Raw genomic sequence first — 13,159 nt, forward strand, 5'->3', positions numbered from 1 at the left:
CACACTACAGGGTGAGCTGCACTCACACACAGACCTCGCAGACAGCGGTGAACAGTACAGATGCAGAGCACTGTGCACTAGCGCTGCAAGACAAAAAAAAAATCTCTATCTACTCCTATATAGTGTGTTTGGAACCAATTTAGCTGAATACGGATGGAACCACCACACTAATAGGAGATATCAGGAAAAATTATGAATTGGCAAAAAAGGACAATGTATGAGGCAGTGACACACACTGAGTGCACTACAACCAGACGTGGTTGAAGCACACACTACAGGGTGAGCTGCACTCACACACAGAGACCTTGCAGAAAGCGGTGAACAGCACAGAGAACTGTGCACTAGCACTGCAAGGCACAGCGATTTATAAAGTAGCTTGGGTAAAGCAGAATAGACCAAATAGGTAGCTAAAACTGTCCCTCAGAACAACAGCGTCCTATCCCTAACTGAATTCACAGCAGAGTGAGCTCAAAATGGCGGCGGCGGCTTTTATAGTGCATCATAACATCATTTCAGCAGCCAATCACAGCCATGCCATTAGTTAAGATGCCTACATGCCTAACAGGATGTGCCCACACTTCTTAGGATCCTCATTGGCTGAATAAAATGAAAATGGCTCATTGCATTATGGGAACTTCCGATTCCGGTATACGATATTGCAAAAGTATCGGAATTAAGTATCGGAATTCCGATACCGCGAATATCGGCCGATACCCGATATTTCAGTATCGGAATGCTCAACACTACTCCCTAACTAAACAAGTGTGATTTGCTAATTAAAAATATTTAAGAATTTATTTATGACATTTCCTTTAGCTAGTTTTATTTTTTGTATTCCAGCAGAATTCCTTTAAGAGGAAGGTTGGGTGTGCCTTGCTACTTTGTATTGACTCATTTCATGTTCCAAAGAACTAAAACCTTCTGTCAATTACAATGTTGTAAATCGTTTTATATGTTGTAATGTGAATATGATTTATTCTGGATTTGTAATAAAGACTTACACCATAAACGAGCTATTATATTTTAATGAACGATTTGCAGGATATCTGTTATAAATTAACAGGTTTCTCTTTCTTGAAGGCAGATTGACAAATGAATACCAAACCTAGGATAACATTTAGGATATATTCATATGTGGCAGACTTTGTTGCTGCAATTTCAGTGACTGAAATTGTAGTTACATTCATCTGAATGAGTTTATTTTGGCAGCAGGATTTCTGCAAACTCCATTCAGAAGAAAGGGACATCAACAAATCAGATGCTTGTGAATAAATCAGAAGTCATAATTTTCCTTTGGATGTAAGTGTGGGATAAGTGATATAGCCAATAATGATGTGGACTCAATAGCCAAATCAGTTCTCATACTTTGCATTGACGAGGGCCAACAGCCTGAAACAGCGTGTCTGCAAATTGAGATTCTGATTTCGCTTTTATCCTAAGACATATTGCACGACTCATTAAAGGGTTGATTGTGACTTGTAGGATCGCTGCTTCCAATAGGTAACGCTGTAGAGTTCAAGTCCTCTTTCTCTCTGAAGAGGCAATTTGCATATTAAAATGTCCCAGAGGAACATTGCACGGCGTATAAGCCTCCTTACCTTGACATACCAGAGCCGGTGTGTCACTCTCCACAAGGAGAAAAGTTACCCCTTAGACCTCAGTCCAGAGCCTCTCATCTAGCCAAATCAGTTCTCATACTTTGCACTGACGAGGGCCAAAAGCCCGAAACACTGTCTGCAAATTGAGATTCTGATTTGGCTTTTATCCTAAGTCATATTGTACGACTCGTTAAAGGGTTGATTGTGACTTGTAGGATTGCTGCTTCCAATATTTGGCGCTGTAGAGTTCAAGTCCTCTTTCTCTCTGAAGAGGTAATTTGCGTATTACTATTATTGTAAAATTCCAGTGGGGCAATGGTGACAATTGGGAGAGGGAGGATCGGGTAACACTAATTATTATATTTGCTATAAAGGGATTATATTGATGAATTTCAATTTTCTGATTCTTTATGAATCTGTCATGATACGTGTTTGAAAACAATATAACACTTCTTCTTTTGCTTGCTTTCCAGTCCAGTTTCAGAGTGATGGGCATACTGCGACCTTTACCATTAAAGTCCGTCATCCCATGGTTCCGAAGTTATATGACATGGGACCCAGTAAATGTAAGTAGCACTGTATAGTTAAAACAGACCTGATATGTTGAACAGCAGCATGGTGAAGATAATGGGGAACTAAGAATATTGAAACATAGTGTTGTGTGATAAAGTTTTGTACTTCACTTTATATCTTTGCTCACTTTATTTATGCAGCAGCTGTGAGCTACTATTTTTAGCCTAGGAAGGTGCCATTTGCAAACATGGTCCCTGGCCATTATTAACAGCTCACAGCTGTTTGGTTAGCCGCTATGTCACCCTGATCCGCAGTCAGCAGCGCTTTGGACGCAGTGTATTTTTGCAGCGTCCAAAATGTGGTGTTCTAATGCCGCACTTTTGTTATCGGTACATGTGAATCCACCGCATATAATGACACTTCAATCTGTCAAAATCTGCAGCGGAGACTATCGTGTCCGCTACAGAAATTGACATGCTGCGGGTGAGTTTGGGTATGTCCCCACGATCAGGAGCTGCTGCAGGTTTCTAGAAATCCCATGTCCACTATGCGTGTGACGCGCCCCCTGGGCCGTGTGGGGAACCCGGAACCGGGCCTTTTTGTGGATGCTGTGGGTGTAGTCACCGTGGCGGCGACCCGGTCCCATGGCTCAGGGTGGTCAAACCAGTGGCAGTCTATTTATGTGGTTTTTATGATTAAATGTCCGACTACGCCACCCGTGGATTGCGGTCACTGAGAGCCGCCGCTGCGTGGCAGACCACTGAGGCTGATGTTGTGTGCGCAGCAGAGGGTAGTATAACTCCCCACGGGAGGAGTATAGCCTAAGGGCAGTGAGTGCAGATGGTGGGGGAGCAACAGTAATGACTCAGAGTCCAGTGATGCAGTCCAGGGTCTTTACTCACAGTTTTACACTCCAAGCCACTTCTGCAGGTGATGGCTGCCCACGTCGTGCTGTGCTCACAAGGTGAGGGGCTCGGCCGACTCCCAGGTATCTCCGGAGTACTTGTCAGGACTCCTTTCGTGTGTCTTTTCTCTGGCCCGTCGTACCCCACAATTGACCACGTTTATGTCCAGCTGCCTCAGGCCTTGGCGGGCAAACATATGTTCCGTTTCCCTGGGTCCTATATGGTGCCTTCCTAACGGGTGTAGTGAGGGGCCGTGCACGTACAATGCCACGGCCTCCGGTTACTAGCTGAGGGCAGTTGCTCTCCTCCACTAGATGAGGGATCCGGTTCCCTTTTCTTGGCCTGACTCCCCTACTCTGGTAGCGGCGGGCGTGCGGTTGCGTCTGGCCGGTCCGCACCCCTGGGGTCCCTTCACTCAACTCCTGGAGCCTTTCCTGCTCTCCTTCTTCTCCTCTCTGCTCTTTCTCCTCTCAGTCTGGGGCCTCACAGGCTAGGCCCGCCTCCTGGAGCAGAGCTCCACAGAGCCCTCCTCTGTCACTTCTCCCCTCTGACTGAACACTGTTCCTAAGATGGCTCCCCTCTTTTATACCTCTCTCTCCAGTGCACCCAGGATCTGCACTCTCCACCCACACACTATAGGGTTCCCCCTCTTCTAGGTGTTCCCTCCCCACTCCAGCCAGGGATCAGGGACAGTTGTGCTCACTCTTGGGAGCATTGTCGCCCTGTCCCCCGGAAATGTGGTGTAGTGCATGTGGGTGTTAGGGTCCTGAGCCATACTCCATCCTTACCTTAGAGTGAGATATCACAACTCTCGGTGAGATGCAATACCTCTGTAGCGACCGAACCCTCGGGGCGCTACACGTGCATCAGAGGCTGCGGATCACCTGTGGACACAAACATGCGGTGCGTCTTTCAGGACCGCAGCATGTCAAATTCTCTTGAGGAGTCGCTAGTCTCCGCTACAGAAATTGACATGCTGCGGGTGAGTTTGGGTATGTCCCCACAATCAGGAGCCGCTGCAGGTTTCTAGAAATCCCATGTGCACTATGCGTGGATCTGAGGCTGCGGATCACCCGTGGACACTGACATGCGGCACGTCTTTCAGGTCCGCAGCATGTTAAATTTTCTTGTGGAGTCGCTAGTCTCCATAGCATAAATTTGACCACTAGAATGTATTGAATGCGGTAAATCCGCATAGTTCAGTGAACACATATGGATTTACCTGCGTTAAATAGAATGCAAAGTTTTGGTCGCAGCAAAAAATATGCGTCCAAAGCGCTGCTACGTCCGGATCGTGGGCACAGAGCCTAAAATAAAATAAAAAAATGGCGTGGGCTCCCGCGTTATTTTTAAAACCCACAGAAGGAAAGATATTAGTAGCCGGGGAAGGGGCCATTAGCCAACAATGTTCCCTGGTTATTAATATCAGCCCACAGCTGTTTGTTTAGCCTTTACTGGCTAGATTACAGGGGGACCCCAGAAAAAAATTGACGTGGGGTCCCCCTATAAAATCTAACCAGAAAAGGCTATACATTGAGCTGCAGACTGATATTAATAGCCAGGGAAGAGGCCATGAATACTAGCCCCCGCTGTGGCTATTAATATAACCCCTCAGCAGTCCCAGAAATGACTCATCCATAAGATGCACCAAATCTGGCACTAAGCCTCCGCTCTTCCCACTGCCCTGTAGCGGTGGCGAGTGGGGTAATGGGGTTGGGGTTCACGTCAGCCTTGTATCAGCAGCTGACGTGAAGCCCAGGTTAGTAATGGAGGGCGTCTATAAGACGCCCCCATTACTAACCACGTAGTAAAGTGGTCGCTGCTTTTTCAATAAAAGACACGGCCAGAATAAAGTATTTTAATGAAATAAAAAACACACGGTTTTAATTTTTTGTTTTATTGCACTCTGTCCGCGAAGCCATCGATCTTTTGAAAAAAAAGTAAAAAAACAAACAACCATATCCCTCACCTGTCCGCCGTCGACGATTCAGTCCACGATTACACCAACGATTGTCCCTCAGCGATCTGTGTCACTTCTACAACAGTGACATCAGCAATCACTGATGTCACTGCTGTAGAAGACAGCAATGTACACTGACAGGGGTGTAAATTCACCCCCTGTCAGTATACGTGCTGCAGGAGGTCACTGGGGTTCATCAGCTGAAGATCAGCTGATCAGCCCCAGTGAGCTCACCACCATGGGAACATTCTTCAGAATGTTCCCATGGTGGGGTCACGTGAGCAATCAGCTGATCGCTCACGTGACCGCAGGTCCTGGCAGTGCAGTACACTGCTGGGAGCGAGAGCGCTCCCTGCAGTGTACCATCGGGAGGAAAACACCACCGGGGACCAGGACCAGGAGGACACCGGGGGGCGTCGAATAGGTGAGTATAGTGTTTTTTATTTTAATTTTTACTTCTTTTTTTTTTTAACCACGGACACGCCAACTTGGCAGAGCAGACTACTACTCCCCTCAGCTGACCCGCTCTCGCTCTTATCAGCGGGAGCGGCGGTTGGATGAGAGGAGTAGTAGTCCTCCTCTCACGACCCGGGTACCACCCGCACCGCGTTTCTGCCGCGAATTCACGGCTATTGGCTTTAATTGAAACACAACAAATCCGCAGGTTTAACTATTATGCCTGCGGATTTGCTTCGATTCAATTCAAGTCAATTGGGTGTGAATTTGTGCTGGAAACGCCCGCACAATGGTCATGCTGCGGTTTTTACCGCAATGGTAATTAATTCTGAGCAGAAATTTCCGCATCATGTGCACAGCACACCAGGATTACCATTGGTATAGCTGGCAGACCTATTAACAAGCGTTTCCGCGGTGGAAAAAACACTGCGGAAACGGAGTAAAAATGCTTTGTGTGCACATAGTCTAAAGCAAACTTGGCATGCTGTAATATGTTCTTTTTTTTGGTCACTGTACTTGCGGAAGTGTGGCTGTCTACCCACCAAGAATCTGATCTAAGATGAAACTTGTCACCAGCATCAGAGCTGATAACTAATATCAGATCAAGAAGGACATCACCGGCCCTTGCTTCCTGTAATTGGATCACATCACTGGCACGGGACTTTGAACCATGATAATATAAGTACTACGTGGCACTGAAATTTTACAGTTGGATATTTAATTTTGTGCTTAGTAGTAGTTTCTTCTTCACCAGTCATCACCCTTCTGCCCAGCAGTTGTTATGAAATACAGTGGGGCAAAAAAGTATTTAGTCAGCCACCAATTGTGCAAGTTCTCCCACTTAAAAAGATGAGAGAGGCCTGTAATTGACATCATAGGTAGACCTCAACTATGAGAGACAAAATGAGAAAACAAATCCTGAAAATCACATTGTCTGATTTGGAAAGAAATTTTTTTCAAATTTTGGTGGAAAATAAGTATTTGGTGAATTACAAACAAGCAAGATTTCTGGCTCTCACAGACCTGTAACTTCTTCTTTAAGAGGCTCCTCTGTCCTCCAGTCATTACCTATAGTACTGGCATCTGTTTGAACTGGTTATCAGTATAAAAGACACCTGTCCGCAACCTCAAACAGTCACACTCCAAACTCCACTATGGTGAAGACCAAAGAGCTGTCGAAGGACACCAGAAACAAAATTGTAGCCCTGCACCAGGCTGGGAAGACTGAATCTGCAATAGGCACGCAGCTTGGAGTGAAGAAATCAACTGTGGGAGCAATAATGAGAAAATGGAAGACATACACGACCACTAATAATCTCCTTCAATCTGGGCTCCACTCAAGATCTCTCCCCGTGGGGTCAAAATGATCTCAAGAACAGTGAGCAAAAATCTCAGAACCACACAGGGGGACCTAGTGAATGACCTGCAGAGAGCTGGGACCAACGTTACACAGGCTACCATCAGTAACACATTACGCCGCCAGGGACTCAGATCCTGTAGTGCCAGACGTGTCCCCCTGCTTAAGCCATTACATGTCCGGCCCGTCTGAAGTTTGCCAGAGAGCATTTGGATGATCCAGAAGAGTACTGGGAGAATGTCATATGGTCAGATGAAACCAAAGTAGAAGTGTTTGGTAGAAACACAACCCGTCGTGTTTGGAGGAGAAAGAATGCTGAATTGCATCCAAAGCACACCATACCTACTGTGAAGCATGGGGGTGGAAACATCATGCTTTGGGGCTGTTTCTCTGCCAAGGGACCAGGGCGGCTGATCTGTGTACATGAAAGAATGAATGGGGCCATGTATCGTGAGATTTTGAGTGCAAACCTCCTTCCATCAGCAAGGGCATTGAAGATGAAACGTGGCTGGGTCTTTCAGCATGACAATGATCCCAAGCACACCGCCAGGGCAACGAAGGAGTGGCTTCGTAAGAAGCATTTCAATGTCCTGGAGTGGCCTAGCCAGTCTCCAGATCTAAACCCTATAGAAAACCTTTGGAGGGAGTTGAAAGTCTGTGTTGCCCAGCGAAAGCCCCAAAACATCACTGCTCTAGAGGAATGGGCCAACATACCAGCAACAGTGTATGCCAACCTTGTGAAGAGTTACAGAAAACGTTTGACCTCTGTCATTGCCAACAAAGGATATATAACAAAGTATTGAGATGAACTTTTGTAATTGACCAAATACTTATTTTCCACCAAAATTTGAAAAAGAATTCTTTCCAAATCAGACAATGTGATTTTCAGGATTTGTTTTCTCATTTTGTCTCTCGTAGTTGAGGTCGACCTATGATGTCAATTACAGGCCTCTCTCATCTTTTTAAGTGGGAGACCTTGCACAATTGGTGGCTGACTAAATCCCCACTGTAACTACTCCCAGCATGTAAGAAAAGAGTGATCCAGCTGCACGGAAGTCACAAAATTTCTTCTTTATTGATGCGGATAGAAAAACAATTCAGTCAATAGGTTTAAAATGCCATGGTAATGAATAAAATTCCCAACATGTCCTGACAGTCGCCATGCCTGACTTAGATTTGAGTCATTTCATTGATAGCTTTTCTTTGTTAGTTAACAGAAATCTGTCACCAGGTTTTTGCCGCCACCTAATCTGAGAACAGCATAATGTAGAGACAGCGAAGTATCATTTACTGGGCTACTTACTGTAGTTTTGATAAAATCATTGTTTTATCTACAGGAGATATTACTAGAGGACTAGTATACCTTCTGCCATGCAGTCCTCCATATTCATGATTTCTGTATAACCTTGCCCCCGCCACTGATTGGCAGCTTTCTGCCTGTACACAGAAAGCTTTCAAACAGTAGTGTTGACGGGGTTATACAGAGAAAAATTGCAACAAGCAGCTCAGTAAGTGACACATAGCTGAAATCAGGGTATCTGCCCCTGCATTCCATTTAAAGGGAAAAAAAAAATTGAGCTTGGTTTAAGTTGGTATACATGCAGCACATAAGTGCATGTTTCACAATGGCCATGAATCAGAAAAACCTACAAGAAGCAAAATGAACAAAACCCTGCTGTAAATAAATAAAAAGCAAGTGCATTTAAATAAAATAGGGTTCTTAGTAACACTGTTTTTGATCAAAAATAGTATATAAGCCATCCCACCATTGACAAGGTGAACCCGTTCGGGATACTGTCTAACCTTACCATGTGTCAAAGTTGACCTCATTGTGTGAATAAGGGCAGACAAAGGACTGAGTCCCAAACTGTGAACACCAGCCCAGGGAAGCTTTAAATGTATTATCCAGCTGTAGGAAGGGAGGCCACACCCAGGTTTGCACAGAATGCAAAAAATACAAAGAAAAAATACAAAGTTTGAGCTTGGTTTAAGTTGGTATACATGCAGCACATAAATGCATGTTTCACAATGGCCATAAATCAGAAAAACCTACAAGAAGCAAAATGAACAAAACCCTGCTGTAAATAAATAAAAAGCAAGTGCAAAAGCAGGTTTTTCTGATTTCCTTTAAAGGGGTTGTTTGGGCAAAATAAAACTTAGCATAGTAAACTTTGTCATACTCACCTGCCGACACCCACCTGAATCTAGCGCTGGAGTGGCCCCTCCAAAGTCTGTGTAGACCCAGAAAGTGCTGTTCCACCAGCCGCTTGGCCACTGCGGCCTGTGATTGGCTGCAGTGGTCAAGTGACTTTGAGCAGCGTATTACCATAAAACACCCAATGATGATGCGCTTTTCAAGTCATCCGATCCGATTGCTGCAACAAATTATAAGACACAGCAATAACTGATGGAACAGTGACATCACCACTTCCTGTCTCTGGCAGACCCCAGAGTGACCTGCACTTGTTTTAGGTGGGTGCTGATAGGTGAGTATAGCTGAATTTGTTATTTTTTACATATCCAGTCCCCTTTAATGCGAATCACCTTTCTCTGTATAGTAGAAAATAGTAATAGAAATCAAAGACAGAAATTTTAGACTGATTATACAGATAGATAGAGAGAGATAGATAGATAGATATGGATAGATATACAGTAGATAGCTAGATAGATAGATATATAGATAGATATAGATAGATAGATAGATAGATAGATATGGATAGATATACAGTAGATAGATAGATAGATAGATGATATATGGATAGATATATGGATAGATAGAATGTAGATAGATAAATAGATAGATATATGGATAGAAAGAATATAGATAGATAGATATTTTTGTGGAGTATATAATAAAGACGTTACAACACTTTCCAAGCTGTAACATGCTAAATCTGCCAGAATGAGTTTCACTAGTCATATGTACATTTGTCACTTTTATAACAGCAAATTAACTAGGACCTAATGAAGGAATTATCGATTGTTTGAAAATGTAATCTTAATAAGGAAAAAATGTTTGCTTGTAGACTATTAATGGATTAGAAAGCAGGTAGTGAATTATAGATAATGAGGGGATTATGGTATATTGCTAGATGTAACCTCAGCAGTGAATAGTCATGCGGTAATTGGCACATGGATTATGTGGATTGAGGCGGCTCATTTTTATATCTGTATATCGGTACTATGTGGTGTGATCTAATGGTTCTCTAGAGAATGGGAACATGTACTGGTTACACTTCCCACACCCCTGTGCTCTGCCCTGACGGCTTCACCGACCTGAATGAGATGAATGCAGCCACTTCCCCTGTGGTATGTGAAGTGTCAGCACTCAAGACGCACCTTTTATGTCAAGCATATTTTTAAGGAATAGAGAGAGTTTTAAGCTAAATATATTGAACTGTTTGCATGTATTAGGCAATTAAAACATTTCCCCATCAAATTAAGTGTTTATTTTAAGGCTTTTACTACCTGAGTGATAGAATACGAGTCTTGGGCGAAATAACAGAAGCTCTTGAAAAAATATTTGTATCTTATTCTGCATTTCTTGTCAGCCACATGAATTTCCCGACATAGCTGCTGGTTATAACTAGAATGAAAACCATTGAGCATAACAATATGTAAAGCACAATGCGAAATATGTGCATATTAGGCTATTTATCGGTCTTTGACATATACTGTATGTGGGTGATGTTTCCATAAGGTACAATAAGCACAATGTATGACAGCGATAGTTTAAATTTGGCACATGGTCAGACAATATATATCTGAGAAATCGAGCACCCTTATTGATACCAGAAGTTCCGGCCGCTACACTACACTGCATCAGTTTTTTTATAGAGGTGTGAATAAGTTATTAACTAAAAAGAGCTTACCAGGAAGAAATAATAACACGGGTCTGTAAAATGTGGGTTTATGAAAATTGTTTCAAATCCAATGACTGATTCTTATGTTGTCATAAGACATCACATCTGGATTTTGCACAAAATGCAAGTGAAATTACGTACAAGCGAGATGAACAAGAAAAATCTTTAATGTAGCAAAAAATGTGCACAAGATTATTTATAAAAGTGTATTGAAAGTTCATTCTGCAACTTTATTGGAAATTAATTCTTGCGCCTTTTCCTTTTCTCTGCAAAGCTTCTCTTGATACCTTTTCTCTTATAGAAGTCCTGCGGATCTTCTCTATGAAGCATCCACCAGTAGTCCCCCAACATGTTCATGTTCCGTCTACCTTGGTATCGTCGTTCCATCTCCGTTCACCTGTATTATGCTGCAATGTAGCAGCGGCATAGAGCAACCTATGTGCGCACAACCTATTTAGCAGCCAAAGTCGCCGTGCAGCCCCAGCCTAACAACCCCCTCTCCCACACACATAACCAGCAGTATCTTACTACATAAAGAGCTTAATATTGCCTATTGCCATCAGGCATGCCAAGTCATTGCCTTAGACTTTAGGTGGGCAGCATTATTATGTTGTTGAGAAATTTGAATACAAAATAAGGACTTTGCAATGGTACACGATTAGTTGTAACATCATTGAATAGAAATGTTATTGAGGCAGAGATTTTAACAGGATCAGCTGAAGGTGAGAAAGTCACTTAGGGAGGCACCGGACTATTAATGCCTCCAACCGCCCGCAGTCATTTGCTGTACAGATTAGCCATTAACTCTGGCACCGGGTTTATTCTAGTTGTTTCATCTTCTGACATAGTTCTTTATACATTAACAAATACAGGTAAATAGAGTTAATATGTTGTGACTCCCGGTGAGCTGGATTATATCTAAGGGGCATGTAATATTTACTGAATAATTACCTGTGTATTGTTTTCACAGCAAAGTACAATATCAGCACCCTGGTCACAATAGCAACCAAAACTTTTCTTCGCTATGACAAACTGCAGAATTTAATTGACAGCATCCAGAAATTTTATCCAATGGTAACCATAATAATTGCAGATGATAGCGAGAAGCCGCAGAAGGTCGAGGGGCCCTTCATTGAACAATACATCATGCCCTTTGGAAAGGTACTGAAATAAAATATTACTTTCCTATATATATCAGTGCAGTTTTTTTTTTACATACGCTAATGTCTATCAAGTTGAATGAAGAAAAGGGCTATAGGTAAAACCATAATACACAAACTAAAAGGGTAAATGTTCCCTCCTGATCCGTTAGACTGCATAAAGAATGAACAAGAATTTTATACATCTACGGTAATAATAATATAATAATAATTTTTATTTATATAGCGCCATCATATTCCGCAGCACTTTACAATTAAGTACATAAGTGTTAATGTTATTTTTTTCTAAGAATCATCAAGGTTTTTTGTTTTTTAAACCATCGACTGTTTCTGCTGTGACCAGCTCATCAGATCGGTTGTTTCACAGATTTATAGTTCTATGGTAAAGCCTAGTCACTGTTATGGCTCCCCTGGTGTGGTGGATACGCTAAGCTGTAGGTCTGCATGAACAGCTCATACCGGAGGCTTTGGAGCAGTGAGATACAGCAGAGCTGAATAATTGAATGACACATGAAACAGCAGAGCAGGATTAGCAAGTGGATAAATGGAGCAGGGTGGAACAGCAGAGCTGGATATGCTAGATGGCATGTGAAACAGCATGAAACAGTGGAGCTCAATATCCTTGACGGCATGTGGAACAGTGTAGAACATTGGAGCCAGACATCCTGGATGGGTCAGGCACTTTGGAGCAGTAGAGTTGTTTATGTAGACAGGCATCTTAATGTAGCAGGGCCAAATGTGTGGACTGCACCATGGAATAGTAGAGCCATGTAGACAGACAGGCACCTTGGTATAGCAGAGCTGAGTGTGTAGACAGCATTTCGGAACACAAGAGCTGTGTTTTCAGACCACACATTGCAGAGCCTAGTGTTCAGACACTCCCTTACAACAGTAGAGTGATGTTGGCAGACAGGCACCTTGGTATACAAGAACCAAGTGTTCAGACAGCTCCTTGGTATTGTAGAGCTGTGTTGGATGACAGGCACCTTGATATAGTAGAGCTGCATGTGCAAATAGCTTCTTGGAACAGGAGAGTCATATTAGCAGACAGGCACCTTGATATACCAGAGCCAAGTGTTCAGACAGTCCCTTGGAATAGTAGAGCTGTGTTGGATGATAACCACCTTGGTATAACAGAGCTGGGTGAGCACTCTAAAAAGAGACACTCTAAAAAAAATTCTAGCTAGCACATGCCAAACTGTTTTGTGTATTGCATTTACTGCACCACTGATGTTTTGAGTCAAATTGCTTCTTAATTATAGCACATTTTATTTGAAATGGAGAAATATTACTTGACATTGCAATTCCACATGAGGTTATTGCAGTGATTAGAAAAAGAACGATCCT

General features: G+C 43.0%; 1 protein-coding gene across 6 annotated transcripts in view; it reads left to right on the forward strand.

The window, feature by feature from the left end:
• The window catches only part of B4GALNT1 (beta-1,4-N-acetyl-galactosaminyltransferase 1), a 231,789-nt gene that overhangs the window by 209,791 nt on the left and 8,839 nt on the right, over window positions 1-13,159 (forward strand). For all 6 annotated transcript variants that reach the window (XM_073663286.1, XM_073663290.1, XM_073663285.1 and 3 more), the window contains 2 exons: window positions 2,072-2,164; window positions 11,623-11,813. In XM_073663286.1, the coding sequence (XP_073519387.1) occupies window positions 2,072-2,164; window positions 11,623-11,813 (284 nt within the window). The remainder of the gene's footprint in view (window positions 1-2,071; window positions 2,165-11,622; window positions 11,814-13,159) is intronic.

This window comes from Phyllobates terribilis, unplaced genomic scaffold, assembly GCF_046119375.1.
Source record: "Phyllobates terribilis strain yellow unplaced genomic scaffold, ASM4611937v1 Scaffold_2__4_contigs__length_985480577, whole genome shotgun sequence".
Taxonomy (NCBI): Eukaryota; Metazoa; Chordata; class Amphibia; order Anura; family Dendrobatidae; genus Phyllobates; species Phyllobates terribilis.